Source organism: Sphaeramia orbicularis, chromosome 16 (genome assembly GCF_902148855.1).
Source record: "Sphaeramia orbicularis chromosome 16, fSphaOr1.1, whole genome shotgun sequence".
NCBI lineage: Eukaryota > Metazoa > Chordata > Actinopteri > Kurtiformes > Apogonidae > Sphaeramia > Sphaeramia orbicularis.
The window spans coordinates 45,778,782-45,806,622 of record NC_043972.1 but is presented as its reverse complement, the minus strand read 5'-3'; the positions used below and the strand labels follow the sequence as shown (position 1 = coordinate 45,806,622).

At 37.8% G+C, this 27,841-nt stretch overlaps 1 protein-coding gene across 2 annotated transcripts in view; it reads right to left on the bottom strand.

Moving 5' to 3' along the window:
• Positions 1-18,690, bottom strand: part of drd2l (dopamine receptor D2 like) — a 38,327-nt gene extending 19,637 nt beyond the window's left edge. Inside the window, exons 1-3 of one of the 2 annotated variants that reach the window (XM_030159013.1) lie at positions 18,456-18,690; positions 1,930-1,980; positions 183-575 (exon numbers count right to left, since the gene is read on the bottom strand). In XM_030159013.1, coding sequence (XP_030014873.1) covers positions 183-548 — 366 coding nt within the window. In that variant the 5' untranslated portion in view covers positions 549-575; positions 1,930-1,980; positions 18,456-18,690. The remainder of the gene's footprint in view (positions 1-182; positions 576-1,929; positions 1,981-18,455) is intronic. The other variant, XM_030159015.1, reaches the window with a different exon arrangement.
• Positions 18,691-27,841: the final 9,151 nt, after the last annotated feature.

Sequence of the window (27,841 nt, the reverse complement as noted above, 5' to 3'; positions counted from 1 at the left end):
CAATAATATTAATGTCTCTTTAACACAAATTTGTTGTGTTATGTACTTGCTATTATTGCTGCATCTGTTCATGGAAAATGAAATCATGCTTTAGGGAAATTAAATCCACTACCCACAACACATCCATCCAATTATAGCTCTGTTTAGCACTTGAAATCTTATCTTCTATAACAGATACACACCTCCAGGTAGACGCCCCATGGCATGACCAACGTGGCAAGGAGCAGGTCGGACACCGCCAAGGACACGATGAGGTAGTTGGTGGTGGTCTGCAGGGCGCGCTCTCGTGACACCGCCACACATACCAGCACATTCCCAAACACCACAAAGAAGATCAGGAGGACCAGCAGCACCGCGTAGAAGTTATAGGGAGGAGAGGTCACAGACGATGGGGTGGTGCAGTTAGAGGACGTCAGCGAGGATGAGGAGGGTGAGGAAGCGGGTGACAAGGAGGGGTCGGAGGTGACAAAGATGGAGGAATTGCCGTCGAGGTAGGACAGAGGGAAGGAGGGAGGGGACGTCTCATCTGACTCGTTGAGTAAAGTCATGATCTCACTTCAGTGGACATAGTCAGCCTGAAAATGGATGACACAAGAGAGAAAGAAAAATAATGATGCTGGGACCCTTCATGGTCCGCTGGGCGCTCAAGTCAGCAGTTCACTATAGATTCAACAACGATAAGAGAAAAAAATACATGCAAAGGTCAACATGGCAGCAGGACTGGAAAAGTGCCTTTGGTCTCTGACTTAGAGGACACACACTAGACAAGAGAGCGCCCTGTCTTTGTACACACAGATAGTCCTGGTCAAGGTGAATCTGACTTTGTGTGTCTGAAAACACACATAAAACATCTCAAGTGTTTGGTTATTTTATTTTTTTTGTTTTTTTGCCTTAGGCCGCCTTAAATGTCGAGTGGAGGGAAAGGAATACAAATGACTGTTGGTTATACAAAACACAAAAATGTATAGTTGTGTACTGCAGTCGAAGATAGATTATTAAAAATAGATAATTAGATTAGATTAGATTTTACTGATTCCACAAGGGGGAAATTCAACAGTCAAGGCAGCAACAGAATAAAGTGCAAGAAAGAGTGTGCATGCATAAAGATAGTACAAAAACAATTTAAAGTAATGATAGTAATAACTATACAGACAGTATAGTTCTTATTACTACTTTGTACAATACATTATACTATTACTACTGTATTACCCACTGACTGCATTCTAAAAGCAAAGTCATTCCTCTGTGGCATTGAAGTTTGAAAGACAGGAATGTCACTGTTAAAGATAAGTGACAAAGGACGAACGGACGGACGGACAGACGCTGGGGCTCAGCTGTTTTGGATTTTTCAAGACCAACAGTGATTATTAGTAATCAAGACATTTCCTGTTTACTCTTACCTTCGGTGTTGTGATCAAGGAGACATAGGAGACATTCGCCTTCACCACCTTCTGTCAGAATGTTTAATATGATGACAGAGTTTTTCAACTAACTCTGCTATCATTTCCTAAAATTAACCAAGTAGTTTCATTAACTGAACCTAAGCAAACTCTGAACTAATAAAGAAGTTTTATTTCTTCCTGGATCCATTCCATTCAGTTAATCACTGTGTTTCCATTGGTCGGAGGATTCAGACCACCTCAGTCCATTTTCTACTTCTTCACTGCATGGCAATAAAAGCATCACATTTTTAGCTCAGTTTAGTGGATATTAGCAAAAGAAGATAAATAAAGGTAAAAATTATGAATATCAGATTGGCCAACTCCTGACGCACATGTCTCCAAAATCTCACCACTGAAGATGACTGATGCACCAGTTTCCTTAAAGAAAAACCCTTTTGAATTCAACATCTATCTTAGTTTCAACACACAGGGAAAATTGAACAGTTTTTTGAGTAGCTTGGCTGACACAAAAAATTCTATTACTTACAATTTGATGTTGCTGGTCCACTCAAAGCTATGCTGATAACAAACCTCTGTTCTGTGGAAGACAAAACAGAACAAAACATATTTTAATGAACAGATGTCCTGTTTTCCTTTATCTCTTTTCAAAGGAAAACCAGTGACTGTGGATGCATGTGTTGGTGTGTTGAAGGGGTTGCATCTGAATAATCTTTTTTATACATTATATTTGTAATACAATATGTGATACATAGTTCACAAACATGATAATATCTCAACATGGCAATATTGCGATACCGATATATTGCTGTTAATAACCTACGATATATCCGTGTGTTTATAACAAGGTGGCTGTGCATGTTTGTCGTGTCGCCCGTGTATCATATTTTCATGAGACAGTTCATACACACTGCAAAGTCCTTATCCAGCTTTGTCCCAGACACTCTATAAAAGCCAAAGTCAGTCCACACTTTTGATTTAAAGGATGCCGGTGCATCTTTCAGTTTAACTTCACTGCTCGAGTCCACCATATTGGTGCCGTTGTTGTTTTTTTTTTTCTTCTTCTGTGACTTTGGCCCAATTTTCAGCCACTCGCGTGAGGAACACCCCCTGGATGACATGTAAAACGGTGACTTGACTCACCAAGGAGGAACGATGAAAGAAGTTTACAGCGGCTATATTTTAATAATATATTTTTTAAATGACATACAGCGACAGCATTTCGATAATCCATCGTAGGATTAATATCACAGTAGTTCACCATATCAATATTTTGTCACACTCCTAATGTTAACCTTTTAGGAGCCACTGTTTTGTTTTGTTTTTTTAATATTCATCTTTGATATCAAGATTTCAAAAAGCTGTCTGTTTCATTCAGTTATGTTGCTGCTGCAATATTGAGACTTTGGCACTTAAAGGGTTAATACTCCTTAACTTCAATGCTTCCTTTAGTTTCTCCTTTAGCAGACGATACACTAAACCACACTTTACCAAAGGAGAAGAGAAGATGCTGTTCTATAAAAACATCACCAGTTGGCCCAAGCAAACAACTGACATGACACACACAGGATGCACATTTTCATCTTATGACACCACAACTGTGTAATAAGCTGATACGCTCTGAACTTACAACAGATTTACACTGTTGGTGTAAACTGTGAATGTTACTGCAGAACATGTTAGTTTGCATTAGTAATTTCCACATTTTGTGCATTGCTGTATTGTAGGATTTAGGAACACCATAAATTAATTTGAGGCTCCTTGAGACAGATATGCCTTACTAACACTAAACTGTAGACAGGATAGAAAGCTGAGCTTCAGCAGGAAGAGAAATGCAGCAAAATCAGGCTACAGGTAAGGATATTTATACATTTAAGGTGATCCATTATTCATCTCATAACCAGTACTGATTGCACTACCACTGCTATTGTAAATACATTTATATACACTTTGTATTCCGTTATGGTTTATTCTTTACACTACCTGTTTATTTTTATTCTGTTTTTACTAGAATGTTGAATGTTGCTACTAATTTAACATGTAAACTTAAGAATGATTACATGTAGAGTAGCAGATGTATAAACCTTATTTGTAGCTGTATGTTTATCCTGTACAGGTGGATTTTTATAGAATGATACTAATTCATATTGGGAAACATGAATGGACAGGTGGGTGAGTGCAAGACATTGGTAGTGTGTATGTACAGGGTGGGGAAGCAAAATTTACAATATTTTGAGGCAGGGACTGAAAGACAGTGTATGACCAATTAGTTTATTGAAAGTCATGAGAATTTATTTGCCACAAGAAAATTCACATAATAGAAAATGTTTTTATTCTATGTTTTTATTCTTCTTTCTCAATAACTGCCTTCACACGATTCCTGAAACTTGCGCAGGTGTTCCTCAAATATTCGGGTGACAACTTCTCCCATTCTTCTTTAATAGTATCTTCCAGACTTTCTCATAATAGTTTTGCTCATAGTCATTCTCTTCTTACATTATAAACAGTCTTTATGGACACTCCAACTATTTTTGAAATCTCCTTTGGTGTGACGAGTGCATTCAGCAAATCACACACTCTTTGACGTTTGCTTTCCTGATTACTCATATGGGCAAAAGTTTCTGAAAAAGTATGGATAATAGTGTTAGGTATGATTATGACATCAATATATGTTTGGTTTCAAAACAATTGACGTAGTGCCTGCTGAGAAAAAACAACTAAATGTTCATTGTAAATTTTGCTTCCCCACCCTGTATTTATTTATATTCCAAACACAGCAATGAAGGCTTGTTTTTCACCAGGTTGTCCTTGTTCATAGACTGCTTTAAAGACATGGTAAAAACACAAAGCACCAAACATCCAGTTCTATTATTCTACTCTGCCCTCAAAACTTGGTAGTTTCACCCACGTAACATCATCTGCCTTCTCCTACATCCTTATGGATTCTCTTCTCCAACTCTCCTTGACCTTGTTCTACTGAAGTCAAGGAAAAGTTTTTATGAACAGAAGCTAGGAGGACATTTTTCAGACTATTCCAATACAACTAATGTCTCTTGAACAACAGTCTTAGACACCAGCTGAGCTTTGTCAGATGACAAACGCTGAAGCACTGTTTGTGGTCTAGCTTTGAAATTCACCATTTGAATAACAGAGGAGAAGTAGGACCCCACTTCAAGGATGACTACAAAGTTGTTGAAGGTCATTGATTCTGCAGAGATGAGATGCGATGATGCTATTAGAACATTTCTGTCCATCACTGATCTCTCCATGGGCTTTATAACAGCATGCAACAAACACAGTTCAACACTGAACAGTTAAAAGACGCTGAAGTATACAACTCTACTGAATTGCTGCAGCTTTCCTCTCTAAACTTTCCTGTTAGCACTGAATTTACTTACGTTTGCAAACATCTCTGTTTGCCACATATTTACTCTTCTGACCATATCTGACTTGAGCTGTGCATTGCAAATCAATACTTATCTAACACTGAGGCTACCAAATCAATAAACCATCCCACCTGTTGAGCCTGCATGGCTGCATGGCTTATATTGATTTTACACATTTGATTTGACTCAGTGTAGGAGTTGGTGAATAAACAGGTATCATTATTACTGCACAGAAGTGAGTCCAGATGTAAAAGGGGGGCAGTGTACAGAGATAAGTCCGACAACGGTGTAGATCAGGTCATTTTAAGCCTGCACTGTGGCAGTAGGCCGTCCGCTCAAAGATTCCTCTGTGGTCTTTATTGATTTGAAGTGGTTCAATACAGATGTAAAGTATGATTTATAAGTTCTCACCTAATAAAACCGAGGTGAACTGCACAGAAATCTAATAGGTCTGTGGTTTGTCAGTGGAACAATAACGATTATACATCGATTTTCTATTGAGCAGCGAGCATTTTCTGACTATTCAACTAAATGACAAGTAATTAAAAAATATTGATATTTTCTTTGTGTCTTTATTTGACCATTGAACCACACATGACACGATTTATAGTAATAGTAAACACCAAATAAGCAAGACCTATAATCCTATAATGGTTTTAATAATTGATCACAGCATAGATCAGACTTTGTAAGTGTCACTACTTGAATCTTAAATGATTTGATACTTTTCATTGTCATTTGTGGATCTAACAGAATATCATCTGGTTTGAAATTGGTCGTATAAAATCAATTTGTCTATAAATAACATAAACAGGTATTTTACCTGTTTTCTAACATTTTATCAACCATTAAGTTCAGTGAAAATAACTGGCAACACTTATGAGTATATGATTAAAGCGTACCTGTACTGGTCATACATACAACATGAATTGTGCTGTGTGTATAAGCAAGAGAGGCGCCAATTCAGTAAAAAAAAAAAAAAAAAAAAAATTGACATAAATGCATCACACTGGACCATTTAATTATGTGAATTACACGTGGGGAGCTGCCGTTGCTGACCAGAAGTGATGTAGCATTGTTGTTTCCGTGTGATCAGTATGAGTAAAACAGCAGCAGTCAGTGAGCGAGACTGAGTGAAAAGCACGTGTTTGCACTTGTTGTTTGTGCAGCTGTAAGCTTTGCACTCTACTGTTGAGAGAGACAATCACAATACATAAAAGACATGACAAACTGTCAAGCTGAAACTGAAGCACTGTGGTACTGTTTTACTGATTTACAAATGTGTTCATGTATTAATGAAGTTGTTATTTACACTAACATTAGCAAATTATTTTGTCCACATTTTTATAGCCCAGCTCTTTCATTTAATTCAGACTTAAAGTTAGACACCTCGATGCCATTTCTCCCCACTCTGAAAAACACTTCTCTGAGCTTCTCTGTCAAGCCACAGAGTAGAGTAGTCATGTATCTGATCAGCAACTGATGATTACAGCTGTTAATCGTGTATTTAACCCCCTACCTGCCAGAAAACACCAACAATTAGCCAAACTCTGCATTAGAGATTAGATAGGTTTTTTTACAAACTGAAAAAGAGTCCACAGAGCTGATAGAATCTCCACTCAGATCACTCAAATTACATCATGTTGAAAGGCAATTATCAAATTACCTCACAGCATGAGTAAAAAAAAATACATCAAGAAAATAAGAAAATATCAAGCATTTCATCTTTAATTGACATTAATGTGACAATAAATCTAGAGGGTGGATAAATGAAGTCAAAGGTCATAAACTTCATCAACAGGTAATTGGTCAATTGGTCTCTGTTGGTTTCATTTTACAGTATCTGCATTATTTCCTCTCCTTTACAAGCCTGACCACTTCCATGACAAAAATGAGCCGTATGTAAGTTTTGTATTGTCCAATAACATGAGAGGTGCCACCCATTCTAAAGGAAGTTACTTTGAAACTCATTTAAACCCCTTCATTTGCTCCCGCTGCCGATATTTCTCTAATTCCTTTAATACTTCCATGTTATTACTGATTCATGCATCATGAAAGACAAGAAGCTTTCAGAGCCTGCTGAATTTCATCATACTTTAGCAGAATTAAAATGACGTTCTAAAATGCAAATGTTCAAATCTGCAAACACTTTAAGCCAGGTAATGCAGCAGAAAGAGACTGGAATTTGGGATAGGAACTTGTCCAATTATTTTTCCCATTATGAGAGAAGCTTTAACCTTATCAAACACTGTTTTTCATTACTAACCAAACCAAACATTTGGTTTTCCAACCGCAGCCTTTGTAAAGTCGCTTAACCCATAACAGCCACCAGTGACACAAACCATGTACTGATCTAAAATGTTTAGCCTAATACCTGCTGATCCACTAATCCTATCAATACATGTAAATAACCGGTGTAAAATACAGCTTGTCATCTTTTCATGGTCACCAGATATGACCCATTTGGACGTTCAAAGGCTCCATAGTGCAAGTGAAAACACCGTCATCTTCTACAACATTGATTCACCAGCAAAACCCATGGAGTTGGATCAATGACAGTGGATGGAGACACTTGTTTATACATTCAGTTAGTGATATCTTTTTTGAAAAAGTGACTTTTTCTTCATTTTTCTGTTTTGATATAATTACCTTTGAATTTACTCTGAATTTTCATGAACATCTACATGATCTGTGAGTTAAATATAGGAAAATACATGATTTACACCAAAAAATGCCAATAAAGAAGATAATAATATATTTAAAAAATTGGTGATAAATCAGTTAAGAAAGGTTAAAATGGTGAAAAATTCATTTGTGCACAGCCACAAAAGCAGCACTGGGTCTTTATGGGTTAAACCCAGTGAGTACTGGATAAATGGATTGTTGTTTGCGAAGCAGGTAAATGTAAACACACAAAAGATTTAATCTGGAGCATGTGGCAACGTTTTTATGTTGTGTCGTCCAAGTAAAAGACATCAAAATGACAGACACAGTCCAGATGTTTCAGACGCTACAAAATGAGCCAGCATAATTAATCCTGCTATTTTAACGCAACTCCTTCGGCACTTCTGCTCATTAGAATTAAATTACTTTGTACAGATTCACATTCATTACAGGATGGGGAACATCTAATTTAAGTCTGAGCCACGGAGAGCAATAACTTCACTTAGAATTCATGGATACAGACATAAACAGCACTATGAAAGAACATGCAGAAGCAAGACTGCATTAAAAACCAAGGTCGCATCATGTATACTCAGAGTAAACCTGCAGAGATAATGCATGTGAAGCAGAAAAAAAAGATATGATGATTGTAATAAAACAGACCTGTCCTTTCAGACCTAATGACATATGAACTGACTAATATCTATCTATACTGATGTGACTGTTGATGTTTTGTATGGAATAGTTGTTGTTTGTTTTTTTTTACTATGCCACTGCTCTTTACATAAGGACCCTCTATCATAACGGTCACCTGAGTATCTCACTTCATTTTCCCTCCACTATTACATCAGCTTCATATCCAACATTTATTCTGATCTGCTTCATTAAAAATGCATGGGGTAAAATGCAAAATGAAACAAGAGAGTAAATGTAAGAAGAATGTTCCCTGCTGAATTGAACCCTGCTCCTCATGGTGCTTTTAAATAGAGTCTCTCAGAAATTATGTTCATGTAACTATTTTGAAGCTTTTCATTGTAGGGTTAGACACACTGACTGTCATGGTGTAAGCCAGCAGTATCGGCTGGTTTTAGCTAGTATCAATAAAATTAAAAAAATATTAATACTAACTGAGCTGTTTAACAACACTGGTTGATAATCCTGATTTAACCAGAGGGGGCACTGGGTCTAACTATCAGAAATGGTATGAAGCAGGAATTTACAATAAGTATAATCTTTGGGATAAGGGGACATTTAAAACTTTCGAGTCCTTACAAACTAAATACAGACTACAAACAAAAGACTTTTATAAATACCTTCAGGTCAGACACTATGTACAAACCAAAATGGATACTCTTAATCTCCGAGTCAAGTCATTTTGTCTCCAAATTTTATTCAAAGCTGCAGCATTTGAATACTGGTAAGTTATCATTCTTACGGAAATCATGGGAAACGTAGCTGAAAACAACAATAGATACTGATGTATGGGAGGAAATCTTACTTTTACCTTCAAAAATATCCATATGTAACAGATTTAGGGAAATGCACTATTCTATTTTATAAAATGTCTATATATATCTCCATATATGTACAGTAAATATACAGCAGGGGCCTCTCCAAACTGCCCCAAATGTAAAACTATTTAAGGGACAAGACTTCACTGCTGCTGGGAATGTGAAAAGATTCAACAGTTTTGGCAAACCGTATGTGTTGAGGTTAGTGTGGTCATTAAGCACCAGTTACAGCCTAATCCATTATTGTGTCTATTGGGATATATCCCTGAATCATTGAGAACACAAAAGTATACTGTTCAGTTTTTGTTTATATTGGGCCAAAAAGCTGTTATGACCAAATGGGTTGGAGAAGAAGCTCCTTCAAAACATCTGTGGAAATCTTTGATATCAAACTACATTTCTCTGGAAAGACTAAGATTTTGTATTAACAACCAGAAGGACGTCTTTACAGCAAAGTTTGGAAAAGTGTTGGAATATCTGGGATCATCGCTGTGAACATATTTCGGATCTGCTTTACATTTCATACAACCTGTATGTACTGCGTTGGACTGTATAATTTTGAAAATGTTCAATAAAAAGAATGTTCAAAAAACAAAAAAAAAAAAACAAAACAAACAAACAAAAAAAAAAAAAAAAAAAAATATATATATATATATATATATATATATATATATATATATATATATATAATTAATACTGAAAACTTTGACTATGATGAATGTGAACCATCAATAAACTTTAAAGTGTACTTGTACTGGTCATGCTCACAACATCAACTGAGCTTTGTGTATGACAAATTCAGTAAAAAAAAAAAAAAAAAAAAATCGCCATAAATGCATCACACTGGACCTTTTTATTACGTGAATTACAGGTGAGGGCAGAACCTATGGGAAGCAGCCATTGCCAGTCAGAAGTGATGTACCAGCGTTGACTCCGGGTGATCGAGTGCGAGTACACAAGCAGCAGTCAGTGAGCGAGACTGAGTGAAAAGCATGTTTTTGTGCTCTTTGTTTGTGCAGCCGTAAGCTTTGCACGCCACCATTGTCCTAGGAACGTGATATAATGAAATCATGTAAATATACACGCCACTTTTAATTGGTGTGTTACCTATAAGCTTTTCGCGTGTGTTCAAGCCGCATCAAATGCTACACACTGAGGGTTAGGGTTAGGGTGACAGTTAGGAGTTAGGATTATGTGAACTGGATATCTTGGTGTAAATTGGCACGCGGTCCAACGGTGTTGAATAACACGTAAAAGGTCGAAAATGTGTACATATAGCATGCCATATGCCATAAGAACTTTTGTAACATACAACATGATTTCATGAGATCAGTCTTATCTAGGGGTGGGCGATATGACAAAAACATATGATTTTTAAGAATAAAATCACGATCTCAGTTTTATCATGATTCCTTAGATTGATCGTTGAGATTAATTTGCACATCTTTTGCCAGGTAAAAAGTCACTGCTTCCGTTACCTCTTTCCACCATTTGCTACTGTTCTCATAAAGAGTGCCTTTATTACAGGCTTGTGTTAAAGTTGTTTGATTTGTTTAATGCTACCTGTTGCCTCTGGCTGTGGTGTGGTTGGTCTTCTAGCAGTTTGGCTCTCAGCATACTGTTTGGGTGCGCACTGATTCAGGTTGGACAGGGGGCTAATACCAGTGTGAATGTAACAGGATGACAGGGGCCGTTGTGTACTATACAATTTGACATGGTGATGCCTTAAGTGTGTTTGTGTTAATGCTTGCTGTGCATTTTTAATGTGAATTTTATATTGCATGATGTGTGTATATTAAGTGTTTGAATGTTCAGCTTGCAGTGATTTGTCGTTACATGGACTAAGCAGAAGAATTGGTGGATTGTGGACTTTTTTTTTATTCGGCACTTTAGTCTCCCCGTTCCTCACCCCTTAACCACCACTGACTAACTACTGGCCCACAGCCAGCTGGGCAGGGTAATTAACGGAGGTGCGCACCTGATGTGAGTTACGCTTTCCCCTTCCAGGGCACTTCCCCTCCAGAGATAAAGACACTGACTCGGTGACAAACAGCAGCTCAAGGCTCTCAAGTATGTGGGTTGGTAGCCAGCATTCCAGACTTCGGACAGTGTCGGGGGGAAAAAGGACTTTTGATGAGCCATAACCACTATAAGTGAAGGGACGTATGCAACCATGTTGCTTGTGTGTGTGTGTGTGTGTGTGTGTGTGTGTGGCAGCTGGTGGTGTAGAGCAGCCAGGGATTTGATACTGTTCTTCCAGCCGCGGTGGAGCGTTCCTGGGGGAGGACGAGCCGGCAAGGGAAAGTATATTGGAGCTGCAGGAGGACAAGGCTGCAACGAAGGTTCACCAGAGGACACTAAGCAGATGTGGCCACCGTCTCCCTGACCCAGACTAACCACGACAGAACGAGGATGTGGCGCTGTATACTGGAACTACAGGAGGACAAGGCTGCAACAAAGAATCACTGTCAGATGCTACACGGACGCCGCCGAGAGACTTAAGTATCTTGACTAGCGCCTAGCGCTGACTTACTGGATTGGGTGTGGGGATTCAGAGACCTTTTGTACTTTTAATTGTTGCGGTCCCTTTTTAGCTTGTTTTATGTTTTATCGTGTTTTAACTGCTGATCAGTAGCGTTTTAATTGTTGATTTTAGTTCTTGGATTCCATGCTGTTTCCTATTTTATTATATTAGAAATAAATCACTGCTTTTATATAAATACCACCTCCTTGTGTCTGTGTTGGTGTGGCCCGGATATCTGGCTCTAAGAAGTGACCTCAGTGTGACATGAATAGGGATGCACCGATACCACTTTTTTCCAGACTGAGTACGAGTACGAGTACTTACATTTGAGTACTTGCCGATACCGATACGAGTACTTAATTCCCATTCCAGTTGTTAGTTCCTTTTGTAAATGTGCTTTATTGTTGTTGTCATTAGTCTGACTGGAACAAAGTGCTGCTACTGACTTTTAATGTGTTGGAATGAGTGTTACTCAATTAATCCACCAGGGGGCGCCGCTCTGAATTAACCATACTGGAATAATACCATGAAGAAGAGGAAAGTTTTTTGAGTAGAAGAAGAAGAAGAAGAAAGTCAGCAATAACAAACATGGAGACGACAGAGGCAACACTAATGTGACACTAATATTGCAGCGTTTTCGCTGGTAAGGTTTAAAAGCTTAGCCTCAGCAGGTAGAGAAATGAGTGATAAGTTGCGTTTTCACTTCTGTTGGCGGCGGTCCGCACCACTCTGTACTCCCGCTGGTACTCTCATTCTGTTTACGCATCCGCGAGCACCTGGAAAACGGATGGAATGTACGCAGAGGATGGACAGAACGCTGCATCCGTATCTGTCTGTGTCTTTAACGTTACTTGCAGTCAGCGTTTCTTTTATCACCGTCATTTATTTTGAAAAATCTCCACACTCTTCACACTCCCCACACATTATTCCACCACCGCGTACCTGCTGCACTTAACTGTGAATGTCACACAGCCGTAAGTGGTATCGGTGCATTTGTATCGGATTACTTTTACGAGTACGAGTACGAGTACACACACTTAGTATCGGAGCTGATGCCGATACTCATATCGGTATCGGTGCATCCCTTGGCATGAACATACATGCAGAAAACTTATAATGCATACAGATAACACACCAATTAAAAGTGGTGTGTATATTTACGTGAGTCATAATATCACATTGTCAGGTGATTGAACAGGTTCATAGTGTTGCCATCCGACGTATCTGTGCAAATTTTGCAAATTACTGTTTGCGCTTTGTCGTTTGGGGGAAAGTCAAACCAATTCCATACACTGGAAGTGGAGTATTTTTTAGGAAGCAACTCACCCATTTCGCTGTCAGCCATGACTCCCACTACACAACATAAAATCCATGTGACATGGACGTGAACTGACGTGATGCGTCTGTGCGTCAGCATATAACTATATCCAAACCTGTTGAATATTCAATGGCTCTGACTACATCATATTATAGATGATTCCATGATCTCTCTTTGTTGGATTGTCGATACATTCTAATCCTTCACGATCTAATATCATCATATCACACACCCCTAGTCTCATCCTAGAGACATGACCCAGCACTGGCCGATAATGTGTCGTCTTAGACTGGTGTCTGCTGCACGGGATCAAAGACCAGTCCATCGCAGCCCGGCCAATTGGACAATACAATGTCACTATGGGTGCTGGAACAGCCTGTAAAGGAAGCAACATGTCTCTGACCATACCTGACTAATGGAGCAGTGATTTTGTAGTAGTCTAGTACTCGAACGTGCTTAACAATGAGCGATAACATAAGTTACCTAACTGAACCACTAGTATTATACGTGATCTTTTGAAATAGCTGACAATGAAAATTCACAACAGGTACCCTGTCGTCTCTTAGCTAAGGTGAAGCCATACATGCCTGTAAGCCAGTTTGAGCATGTTGTCGATTTGGTTTTCTTCTCGACTGGATTATTGTAATTAATTACATTATAGGTTGGACCAGTCCTCTGTCCACCAGCTGCTGATGGTCTAGAATGCAGCGGCAGAAGACGGGACCACATTACTCCCGTATTGGCTTCCCCCCACTGGCTTCCTGTCCCATGCAGGATCCAGTTTAAGATTTTATTGTATGTTTTAAAGTGCCTAAATGGTTTGGCATCTCCTTACCTTCCAGAGCTTTTAACTGTGCACGTTCTGGCCAGAGAAACACAATCCTCAAATCACCTGATTTTAGACGTACCAAGAACCCGACTGATGATAAAAGGTGACAGAGCCTTTTCTGTGGCAGGTCCAAGGCTCAGGAATGCTCTGCCCCAACATATCACATGTGCACAGTCCATTGAACACTTTAAAACTCTTTTAAAGATGCACCTATTTGCACTGGCTTTAAATACAAGTGTGTGACTTTTATTTGGTTGTATTTTTAGTTGCTATATATCCTATTACTGTGTATCCGTTTTTGTTTTCTTATCTGTTTTTTTTTTTTTTTTTTACCAGTTTTAGTATATCTTGCATTTGGATCTTCAGATTTGTACAGCACTTTGGGCAGTTTGCACTGTTTTAAATGTGCTCTACAAATAAACTTAACCTTGGCCTGTAATTCTATACAACTGATTTTTTTTCAGCACACCAACCAAACATGGTCTGTGTTGTCTATTTCTCACACAGGTTTAGGTTATGGTTGTCATGGACTGCAGACAGGATGTGCTTAGGATGTTTGATAAACTGATCATGAATAATTGTGGTGGTTTGTAATTTGAGGAAATTGTGCATCAGGTAACAAAAAAAGATATCACTTATGTTTGAGTTGATTTGAAATGTGGTTATATTTTTATTCACATTTTGCACATCAAGAAACATGATGCAAATGTCAAGAATTCCAATAAAATATCACAAAGCTTTTTTTAGACATGGAGACGTTGGTGTATTGATAAGGTAAATGTGAATAACTGAAACAGCTAAAAGATCTGTCAAGTGTTTGCATGTGTGGACCAATGAGGAGACAATAACTTTCACTGAATGAAGGAAATAAGCAAATCCCATATCAAATTGAAATAACAATAAATGGTATGGAAAGCTGCAGAGAAAGTGAGAAAACAAGTCATGGAAAAGTCTGAAATAGTGTTATATGATCCAGATCAGCAGTTGAGTTCAGGGGCAAAAGCTAAAACTAGCCAAAGGGTTTTTTTTTTTGTTTTTTTTTTTCTAACAAAATACCTGCTAATACCACATCCTCAGTCAAAAGCTCAGACATTATTAGATTTAAACCATGATAATGATTCATTTAATAAGAATAAAGCATACATTTGGATTTCCTTTTGTAGATGTTATGAAAAGTTAGTTAGTAGTAGTCAGTTAAAAGTTGTGATTCCTTGGGATAGAAACATGCTTTATATTGAAGTAATACACTGTGGACTGTGACCTGTGAGCAGAAGAGCCGTTCTATTTGTTTTAAAATAAAACAACAGCACAGTACGACCAGCATTCAGAGATCAATATCATATTTGTGAGTTCTGCTACGAAACTCAGCTTAGTTTTAATCCTCCTCTGCTTCATTTCCTGTTTTTATTTCATCTTTCTATGAACTGACCCCTCGCTCTTTCAATTCAGTGCCCTCCTGTCAGGTAGCACCAAGATATCCTGTTCTAAATCTCCCATCAATAACATCCTCCAGCTCTGTCGCTCGTTCCCCTTTCCTTTCGTCTTATCTCCTTCTCCTTTCGTCTAATCTCCTCTCCTCTTCCTCTGTCTGTGAAGACACTTGACAGGTCTATTACATCCTTGGCCTAGTCTGCCCCCAACACCATGAAAAAAAATAGACTCCTTCAAATGTTGCCCCAGCTTTACTAACACTATGAGCTGGCCGGCAATAAATCTTTTATTTCTTTCACTCCAAGAGCAGGAATGAGTCATGGCCACTGGGAATGCTGTGGAAGTTCTACTGCAGTATAATCAGCTCACAGCTGACTTATGGCCAGAAAATACCCACTGTTGTCTCATACTTCTCAGCCCCAGTCCTCCTTTCAATCACTCCCAAAGTTCTCACAGTTTTTAATGAGGACCCAGACACTAAAGGCAACAAATAACCACAGGGCAATTTATGAAATCATACATCACAAGAAAACTCATGAGGCTAACTCCTGACTTTCTGAATTATGACAGTGCATCATATTTTGAAGAGGAATCAATTAAACAAGCGACGAGACGGAGATTTTTCCTCATGGTGGGGCTATTTTCTTCTTTTGGCAAATCCAAATGAGATGTGGAGCAACTCTGTGTCACCCACATGCTAGTAATCACAGTTAATTAGAAATCTGTGCAAATCCATGGTGCCAATTACGATTATGAAATGACTTCTTCTGTGATTTGTGACGCCTCACCAGGAGTGACATGTCACATTTTCAGAACACCAACAGAGAGTTAACCCTTTACTGGGCAAGTGACTGTTTTTGGTCATTTCCGCAAGCATTACAAGACAGTGACCGCAGCAGTTACAGTGAAGACAGTGAAGCAACAATCTCAGGTACAATGTGGTCTACAGGGTCTGTAAGGTCCACCTCTGCATGAACAGTGAGTGTACCTGCTGTGTTAGGTACCATGAAGTAATGGTACTAATGTAGATGGGGTCCCCTATCTATAAGCACTCTTGCTTCTTTAGGGTTCCCTTTCATGTACATCTGTTGTTAACTGCTTATGTATAATATATTTTTCTTTCTCAGTGCATGAATAAAATATCTGAATGTAAGTAATGATGTTCACAGTGATAATGTATATGATGACAGGTGTCTGGATCAGCATTAATGTTGTCATGTTCTAAAAAACATGTTCCTTTCACATTACATGTGTTATTCCTGTATTTTTTATATATACACTTCTTGGATTTTTTTTTTTTTTTTTGCCACTTATAGGTAAGGAACCAAATATGGTAACTTCATTAACCTATTTTATACATAACAACACAAAAGTTTGAAAAAATTTCACAAAAATAAAAAAGTCTTGTTATGTCCTCCAATAAAACACATAGGTTGAAATTTTGAATGAGTGCCCTATAAAGGGTTAGTAAGTCAACTACTGCAGCAGTAGTAGGCTATAAGATTCATGTGTTGGAAGTAAAAATCAGGCAAAGATATTTAGACACATGAAAACATTAGTTCACTCCCTCTGATCGACCACATCTGTTACTAGCCTGGCCAACCATCTGTCTTTCTCAATGAGAAATCTGTCTAAAATCGCGGGGCTTGAGTCCAAATATGAAGGCGGGACTAACAGGCGCCGAGTAAACCAATCACTGATAAGACGGACGTGACACTTTTGTCAGAGAAACTTAAGAACACAGGATGTAATCTGTAATTCAAACCTTCTTTTTTTGAATGAAGTAAACAACAGACAACAGTTGTAAAGAGATTTGCAGACTTGGAACTTACTTTGACTTGTGACAGATAGAAGTCGTGTGTATGACACATTGTGAAACACCCACCCCCCAGACTTGTGATTGGTTCGGTATAGAATATAGATCGTGCATATTTCACAGCGACTTGTCCAATTCCAGACTATTTTCTCAGTATTGAATACACTGAGAAAACTGGATGGCTGGACAGGCTAGTCTGTTCCATCTCTCCTGCAGTAGCAATCTGCCAACACCGAATGATCAAAGAGATGACATGAACCACAGAACAGCACAGAGAGGGAGTACATTTATCACCCCCAGCCCCTGACATATGACAAATGCTTTCTATTGTAATAATTAAAGAAAAAAGAATTCTGCTGCAGTTAGAATTCTGCCTGCATATTTCCTGAAATATTTATTCATAAAAATTGAGAGTTGGCTGCAGAGGGAATCACTGGAGTCTCAAGGGGAGACCTGAACCTGGGGGTGGCTCTTCAAACTGCAAACATCTTTTATTCAGAGGCAATTTTACATCCCCTCCATCTTTTATTTAAACGGAGAGACTTATTGGCAGTGAGTTAAAACAAGCATCTGGGCAGTGTGTCCAGAACTGAAAAGAACTAAAACAGCATGAGAACTATTCAGGAGGATTCCATTCAATGTGGTGTTGGATAAAAAAAAAAAAAAGACAACCTCATATAGAATTTGCATCAGTGTTAACATTTAGAATTTGTCCAATTAGTTTATCTTGATACATCAAATCCAGGCAGTGGTGAAATGTTTCTCACAGTGGAGCTGTATTTCCCTGAAGTAATTCATTCAGACATATGGGCACTTTACAGTTTTTTGGTCACCAGAGGGTACCATAAAAGACATAGTAAATGTAACCAAGATCATATTGTAGCTTCATCAGCCTCAGTAGACTACTGTGTAATGTTTATAGTATAACATAATGAAAATAAAATTTGGAACAATCTAATATGACTGAGCTTCCCTGCAAAAATAATCAATTAAGTCTATGAAAAAGCAAACTTTTAAGGAAGCTTAGAGTCTGAAATAACAGAAAAAATACCTATGGCTTTTGACATGTGGGTGTAATAATACATGTTATGGCCATTCACTGTGCTTTACACAACCCCGACACTTTAATAAGGCAGAAATAAGGATGCTCTACACATTTAATTTTTAACACTGGATTTCTATGTATGTTCCCACAGTAGTATTTTAAAACATATAGTGAATTTTGTCTTACAATTTCATCTTTTTGTCTTGGCATTCTTATGGCAGAAAACTTAAAATTAAAGCTTCTAGATAGTGTTTTAAATGTATAATTTATGACTCCAGTCTTAATGAAAGAACTATTTTATTTCTGTTAAAAGTCTCTAAAACTGTATCATTCCGCTCATATTCTTTTTCTTGTTTCACCACAGCTTAAAGTTATAAAGTGCATAAAATAATATGAAAACGAGTGAATTTCTCCACTGGGAATGTACATATGTCTATCGACAGAAGGTCTTAAGTAAAGACGTCTTAATTTTTATGTAGAGAGAGAGAAAAAAACTAAACAAAAGTCAGGTATACAGGTTAAATCACTCACCCTCTCTGCTGGCGGATGCGTCCGCTGCTTAGGAACAAACACCGCGCGCGACAAATGTTTAGCGGAGCGGCGGAAGGATCCAATCTGACGGTTCACAGCACAAACTGACCAACACAGAAAAAAGTCCCTTCTCTGTGGTCATGTAATGTAGTGACAGTCCTCTCTTCCTCCTCCTGCTTCTCCTTCTCTTCCTTTATGTCGGAGGTCGCCGTGACAGTGGGGGTCAAGGCTGCGGAGGGGAACAGCGGAGCAGCGGAGGAAAACTGACAGAAAGCAGATGGAGGAGAGAGCAGCTTGTTTATTAAGGTCCACGTCTGCCTCGAAATGCTGCAATCCTATTGGCTGAGAGTATTATTAGTGGGCGTGGATACAGGGCTCATTTGTAAAAAGCATTAGCATGTTAGACTGGGAATCAATGAATGGACACACTGGGATAAACTAGTAAACTGGCCATAAACCATAACCAAAGCATTTAATGCTGACAATGTATAAACTGTCTACTGAGAAGGGCTGGCTCTCAGACCTTTTCCAAAAATATTTAAATTAAATTAAATTAAATAATAAAAATCAATTTTAAGTATATTCTGGACCCACATTTCCAAAAACACACCATGAATCACTATAACAGACAGATATTTACTGACTTATCTATCATTAAAATGATTTGTCTTACATTCTTTTTTACATTGATTCTTTGTTATTTTTTGTCTACATTGCCTTAACATTGTTTTATATATATATATATATATATATATATATATATATATATATATATATATATATATATATATATATATATATATATATATAAGCAATTGCCACATCATTTTCATTTAGTTGCATCTTTTGTGAAAATTTGGATGGACAAACGGACGGATGGATGGATGGATGGATGGGTGTTTTTGTTTATATCATGCAGTGCAGTGAAAATAATAAAATGTATACTGGCTAAAATTTGCTTAGAGGTCTTATTTATGTCTTTGTGCATAAGAAATCAATCTAAGTGAATCCCCAAAGGAACTTTGTGTTGGTAAATGCAAGTTCTGCAAATTTACAGGATTTCAGTTCTGTTCAACATGTTGATGGTCATATGAACTATGTTTTCAGGTCAAAAATGTCCGATTTCATCACAATTAATGTTATATTTTCATGTCACAAATGGCCAAGTTATATTTTAACTGAATTTACCTGAAAAACAAATATTCTATTCTTTTAGATTCCCCAGTTTTTCTTACAAGATTATATACTACATATCACATGTTTTATTTTTACAGGTTGCAATATAGAGTATGGTGCTGATCCATCCTGCTTATGTTACACCAATACATACATTAAGAATGTCACACGTCACTTTTTAAAATCAAAAGTTTTCTAATAATAAGCATTTTTATAAAGAAAAAACAATTTTATATTGTTATTTCCTCTTTAGTATGATGATCAACTATACAATAAATAATTCTGATACTAGTTTTTGCACAGGGATCATTTGTGGAAACGGTGACATGGCTGCCGAGCATCAGTATGATGGGATCTGTAACAACCATGTCACATCTGTCCACTGCCACATTTTGTGTTTTTAAGCTGTTATTGTTTTAGATCCACAATATTAACATTTATGAATAAGAGGATGATTAGCAATAGTAAGTATATAAGTTTATTACTAATAAAGTACTGGTACTGACCAGATCATCATGGGTAATGTCACATCCGTCCACCAGCAAAAGTTTTCTCATACATGCGCTATTCAAAATCCAATATTTCTGAAAATATAGCTTCCACTGTCACATAATATCAGTAGTCTGTGCACAAATGTATTAGCATTATTTCAACACAGTTTTATGCATTTTTTACAATTTTTTTTTTTTTTTGACAACAATGGCCACTCATTTGACCCCCTAAGTAAATTTTAGCCACCTAGTGAACTGGCCATAAACCACAACCAAAGCATTTAATGCAGACAGTGTATACACTGTCTACTGAGAAGGGCTGGCTCTCAGACCTTTTCAAATAAATAAATAAATAAAAATCAATTTTAGGTATATTCTGGACCCACATTTACAAAAAAACATCATGAATTACAATAATGGACAGATATTTACTGACTCATCTATCATTAAAACGATTTGTCTTACATTCTTTTTTACATTGATTCTTTATTGTTATTTTTTTGTCTACATTGTCTTAACATTGTTTTTTTTTATATACATAAGCAATTGCTACATCATTTTCATTTAGTTGCATCTTTTATGAAAATTTGGATGGATGGATGGATGGATGGATGGATGTTTTTTACATCATGAAGTGCAGTGAAAATAACAAAATATATGCATGTAACTGTGTGCATATAAACAATAGACAATGGCTTCATTTCCGTCTCCCTTTGTTTCTTTAACCTGTGATTTTCAAGTTTGCCAGGAGATCCTTCAGTGTGGAAGATATGTATTCTCTCTCCATCTATATCATAAAAGCCAAATGGCCTCTGTGTGTGTGTGTGTGTGTGTGTGTGTGTGTGTGTGTGTGTGCGTGCGTGTGTGTGTGTGTGTGTGTGTGTCGAGATTCACACAAAATCTGGACAGAGCTGACTGCTGCAGTTTGGCATGCTTATGTATTTTTGGTCAAGGAACAGACTAGCGAAAATGGCAAGTTGACATGGCCAATATTTTGGGAGATATTAGTAATTTTGGAATACAGTCGCCTTACAATCACATTGTTAGACCCAGAATGCTTTTGCGTTGACTGCTGGACAAATATAATACAGCATGCACAGAAACACAACAGCATAAAAACTACTACATGTAGAACCTGTGGATCTCCACGTGTCAACGTGCTAGTATGTAGTCTATATGTCACTGTTATATGTCAGCTCTTTCTCACTCTTCTCTTTGTTACATTGCCTGTTTCCTGTCTCCATCCTCCTCTCTCTAGGTATCTCAGGCTCCAGAGCTAGATGTTTCTGATGTGCTGTTACTGGAATCCCACTGGACCAATATTTGACTATTTGCTCTTCTTTATCTGTCATTTTCTTTCCTCTCTCCTCTTTCCTCTCACCTCAGGTGGCTGAGGTAGATAGACACCCAACCTGACTCCAGTTCTGTCGGAGGTTTTTCCTTCTTTAAAGGGAATCTTTCTGTTGTTACGTACTGATTCTCAGGGGATGTTTTTCTCTGTATAATGTTCTACTTTAAGTGTCTTTAGAAAAATTGTGTGTTGCAATTAGGTGCTTCATACATAAAATTATAATGAATTGAATTGAATTTGAATACTGTGCCCGCTTTGTTTTTGATGTTGTGAAGGGATATAATATCTTATGAAAAAGAGAAACTCCTTTTCAAGGTAAAAAAATTAGGTGTAAATAGCAAACAACTGAACTGAGGATTAGACTTTATGTTTGTAAGAACATTAAAAGTTAAAGGTAAGTATGGAATAGTCAGGTATTAAAGTAGATACAGTATATCTTATCTGTATATGTTCTCAGAGCTTTATGCATATTTAGGTATATATATTATAGAGCTATACATATTTATATTTAGAGCGTTATATCACAAGGTTCTGTGGACAACCTAGTATTATTCAATATATCAATAATAAGCCATGTTTTGACTCTGGACAGGGACTTGCAAATAGCAATAGGAAAAGCAGAGTAGCAGGTGAACAGATGATAATATATAGTTCCTAAGTCATACGTCATCTCTTTCAAAGATCAGAAATTGTAACAAAAAAAGTAGGTTTCGGTGGTTAGCGTTCTATAAATTTTGTCAGATGCAAATCTCATCTGTATCATCACAAAAACAAAAATAAAGATAAGTGTAAAAACATAATAAATAATATATTTCTATGGTTGTGGGACCAAGCAGGACAGTAAGTGATAAATCTAAAGCCAAAACTAATTTTCAAAAGCTTGACATTGAGTAAGCTCAGGCTGTCTGGACATGTATCAGAGCTTTTAAAACATCACTAGTGTCTGCAGAGTAAGAGGAGACAAGGAAAAACCTCTGAGTCAGGAGAGTCAAGCTCATACTGAGACACTGGGTTATTTTCCAAGGCCGTGGTAGATCTCATCCGAAAAAAGTTTATTTTACAGAAATGTTGGGACCAGGACAGTTTTTAACTGCTTTGGATGGTTAGGGCATCTTTATCTAAACCTATTGAGTCATTATCATCCGTATCTCCTCAGGGAGTCATTATGCAGGACACTGATAAGAATCTGCTGAAGAAATGAAAGAAAACCCAAAATGCTACCAAACTGAACAGTAGTGAAGTAATATATGGATCAATATCAAAATGAAATATTTACATTCACTCACAGTTCAAAGGCACAGGAGCACTGCTTTTCACATCCCTCATTGTGAACCAGTAAAAAGAGAATATCAGAGAATATGTTAAGGCCTGAGCATGAGGTTTATTCAGTTTGACCCAAAAACAGAAGTCAATAGATTTATTGTTCACACAAAAACAAAAGGTAAGGTGGTGAGGAGACGCTGTAACGAGGAGGTTCACAGAGTTGGGGATGCACGGGAGAAGTAACACAGGAAGCAATCTAAAAGCAGGGGGCTGAAGAACATGGAGGTGAGGAGGATAGATGTCTGAATAAAGCAGAATCTGGTGGTGGTCTGGCAGTCAGTCATCTTCTGAATGTTTATATCCTCGAAAGTCGTGGGGGTGCTGGAGCCTATCTCAGCTACCTATGGACGAAGGCGGGGTACACCCCGGATGTGTCGCCAGCTCATTGCAGGGTTGACTGAAATAGAAATGAACAACCACACCTATGGGCAATTTAGGTTGACCAATTAACCTATTAGTGCATGTCTTTAGATGGTGGGAGGAAGCCAGAGTACTCAGACAGAACCCATGTAAACTCCACACAAAAGGTTCCTGGTGTTGGGATCAAACCCAGAACCCAATTCCTTTGAGGCGACAGTGCTAACCACTGCACCGCTGTGCCTCCCCAGTGGTGGCCAACCACCACCACTTAAATGAGGATAAGTGGAGGCAGGTGCAGCCCGTCTCCTCACACATAGGAGGAACGGAGAGAAAACAGCAATACAGAAAAAAAACAGAGCATCAGAGAATATCTGATCACATTTCATAGTAAAAGGACTTGGAATAAAATTTGGGAGGAAGGAAGAAAAAAAAACAAAAAAAAACAAAAACAAAAAAAAAAAAAAAACGCAAAACTTGCTTATAATAGATTATCAGCATGTCTGCAGTACTAAATCCAGGAAAGTACATGCAGACTGGACATCATGTCCACACTTCTCAGTTTGCTTAACAGAAAGTTAAACTTGGCTCCTGCAGGGCAGAAAGAAAGGATAGGGCGATTATGAAAAAATAAATAAATAAAAAAAATATATATATATATATATATATATATATATATATATATATATATATATATATATATATATATATATATATATATATATATATATATATATATATATATATATATATATATATATATAAATAAAATACTGTAACAGTTTACTGCACTGTTAAAGTAAAGCAAAGGGTAAAACTTAATGTTAACATAGTAAATTATCTGCACAGTTTGCAAAAAGGGAACGTATGAGTGAAATGTGGATAGAAATATTAATCACTTTGATAAATACAGAACGCATTGTAACAGATACAGTCGGAACCCAAATGCAGACCACCACAGGGGTAATCGTTCAAATAGTCTTAATTCAAACTATAAAAGAGCAACAGGTGTTCAATTGTCCAACGAACAGTCTCAAACAAAGTCTCTGTAGATCCGACAGGGGAAAGGCAAAAGGGGAGTCGGGGACAGGCAGGAGGTCCAGTGCCAGGACAGTCAGTAGAAGCCAGAGGAGCCGAGGCAGAGGACATGGTCAGGGACGGAAGCAGGTCGTTTACCAGGCGGCGGACAGAGAGATGTGGTCAGGGACGAAGGCAGGTAGGTAGGTTACCGGGGATCAGACAAACGGACAGAATCAGGCAGGGAATCAGGGATACTCAGGCAGGAACACCATTGGAAAGTTTCGCATGGGGCTGAAGACAACCTGGCAGTGAACAAAGAGCAGAGCAGTGAATATATACACCCCACCTAATGAGCTGCAGCTTACGCTCACAGGTGAGTGGAATGAGACTGATGAGGAGGTGTAACAGATTTAAAGGGCCAGAGAGAGAAAAAAGAGCAGAGAAACAGGTAGAGATATGACACATAGATCTGAGTCATAGGCCCAGTCCCAGTTCACCCCTTGGCCCTGCCCCCTAACCCTACCCCTGCCCCTTGGCCCTTGCACTTGGCACTACCCCTGACTCATTTTAGGTCCCAACCTTAAGTTTAACCTATGTTTAAAGTAGCCTAGTGAAAAAAGTAGTGTTATAAGTTTTAAAGCCACAACTTAGCAACTGTAAAAAGATATGTCTCTGAAACCACTGATGCCTGACAAATTAAATGAAATGCAGAAAAAAAAAATCCTAAAAACACAGGGAAAAAGTCAACAAATAATATTGTATTGATCTCACCGTTTATTATAGAGACATTTTTCATGCAGTTGGAAAGTTTTTTATGTAGCGTTTTTATTTTCTTTTGTGAAACAGGAAAACAGGAGGCTGTTTCTGTCCCTGTTCAGGCAGGTAATAATAATAATGGATTGGATTTTATATAGTGCTTTTCTAGACACCCAAAGTGCTTACTGATCCATTATTCATTCGCTCTCACATTCCCCCTCTGGTGGTGGTAAACTACATATGTAGCTACAGTTGCCCTGGGGCAGACTGACAGAAGCGTGGCTGCCAATTCGCGCCTACGGCGCCTCTGACCACCACCAAACATTCATATGCATTCATACACCAGTGTGCGTGGCACTGGAGGCACTGGCAATGGACTGAGTAGGATAGAGCGGGTTTCGAACTGCCAACCCTTCGGTTATTGGATGACCCGCTCTACCACCTGAGCCATGGCCGCCCCATACTGCATGCACTTCTCTGCATCACATCAATATAACATAGAGGTCATGACAACAGCTGAGAAATGAATTGAAAGAAACATATAAAACATCTCAGTTTCCACTTTATATAATGTAATGTAACATTTCAGTTTTAAACTTAAGAATTCAAACACTGTATATGGAAGATTGCACCCTGACAAGTTAAAAAATAACCAACCTTAGGATACCCGCAGTGCCACGGTTGTATTCCCAAATAAGGGAGGAAACAGTACTCCCAAAGAATGATTAAAAGATGCTTCAATATTGGAGACACTCAGATTGGTTAAATATTATTCATACAGTAGCCCTTTTAAAAATGACCATAGATTTCCTTACTAGAAATGTGAGTCCCTTTGCAGGTGGCCATGATGGATTTAATATTCTTTCACTACTACATGCAGTGCACGGATATTTCACCGGTGGCCTTAAGACATTTTCCAGATTGCATGTAACAGCTCTGTCTGAAACATATTGATTATTTTAATGAAGTGGAGGTCTCTAGAGATCACACAGCTAATACAATGCATATGGTATTGAAGGGTTAATTAAGCTGCATTTTTTTAATTGCCTCCGCCAAGGAGGTTATGTTTTTGCCAGGGTTTGTTTGTTTGTTTGTTTGTTTGTTTGTTTGTTTGTTTGTTTGTCTGTCTGTCTGTTTGTCTGTCCGTTAGTGTGCAACATAACTCAAAAAGTTATGGACAGATTTGGATGAAATTTTCAGGGTTTGTTGGAAATGGGATAAGGAAGAAATGATTAAATTTTGGTGGTGATCGGGGGGGGGGGCACTGATCAGCCTTGGCAGAGGTCTGCGCTCTCCGAGTGCTTCTAGTTGATTATGTGCTACCCCCCACTAAAAAAAGAAGAAGGCTGAAGTGTATACATTTACTCAGTTCATGTATGGAAATGGTTTCTGTCAGCTACTTATCATTTGGAAATATTAAAACACTGTTTGTATCAAGAGTTAAAGTCATAACTTAATAGTATGTAGATAAAAGTCCCTACTGACCTAGTACACTATTACCATAAATGTGTATTCTAATGATTATCTATAATGGAACCTATGAGTATGACAGCGGATGTGGTCAGGTCCACATACACTAAAGCACAGTTTTTACCCACAAGCGATTAAATGTGTGCCCCCCCACCACCACCTCAATGCAATAGTCACAACACATGCACCTTACCTCTACATGTATACATCCGATTCATTGTACATCTCTCATCTGTAGTATAGAGTTAGCTTTTGTATATTCTTTCTGTATATTTTGTTCATTTCAGGAGTTCTAGCATTACTTTAGTAGCACATGTGTATTAATAGTGGGTATGAATATACATCACTTCTACCCTGGGCCACTCCCCTCTAAATCAGACTGAGTGGCAAAAACCAACCTGCTCAACATGACGGAGTATAGCAGTAAACACAGCCAGACCGGGAAAATGTGAAATATGAAATTAAATTAAGGACAATTGGACTGGACATGGATCTGTACGAGCTACCAAAGAACAAGTGACTCACGAACAATGACATGTGACCCGAAATCACATATCTAGACATCCAGGGTGTAGGGGATCGTCGCTATTTTGACCTGAAACAAATATACATGGTTTCATCATTACTGACAACCAGGGTCCAAAACTAGGCAGAAAACCAACTGATCCAAAGTCCATTTACAGTAGACAGTGTACTGACCCCAGTGAATATGGGCATGATCTACTGATACTGAGGAGATTTATGTCTAGTTCATATTAAGCACTTTATACAACACAGATACTACTGCTGTGGATGAGCAGGGACTTTATTCTTGTAATATTATGGCTTTATTGTCAGAATATGACGACTTCAATCTCATAAACGAATGACATTTTTGTTAAATTATGAGGGTATTTTTTATAACCACGACTTTATTTTCTTAACATTGTGATTTTTTTCTGTATTCGACTTTATCATAAAATTACGGGTTTTCTATCGATATTTTATGACTTTATACTTGTAGTGACAAGTGTTTTTATTTTCTCATGTGGCCCTAATACGCTGTCATAGCTTTATTCTCCAGTTCCCCCGTATTTGAAAAACTAGGTTAGTCTCAGTTTAAGTTCGTTTACAAATCATGTAGGAGCACAAGGTTCAGAATCACAAAATGAAGATAAAAACCATGAAAGATCTGATCATGAAACCAAGAATTTTACTAAGAAGTAACGTTAGCCAAAACAATATGTAATTTAAGGTCTGATTTTACCCAAAAATACAGTATAAATTAATGTTACCTGACACAAAATGGGATCCACAAATCTAGGTTTGGTTTCCTAGATCCATCTACTTCTCTTTTCTGTGTCTTTCGGTGCCTGTAAAACGATATCTCCGACTGCTTTTCAAACCTGTTCATACAATAAATCGCACAACAGCTCTTCCCCATTTTTTTATTAAATATTGTT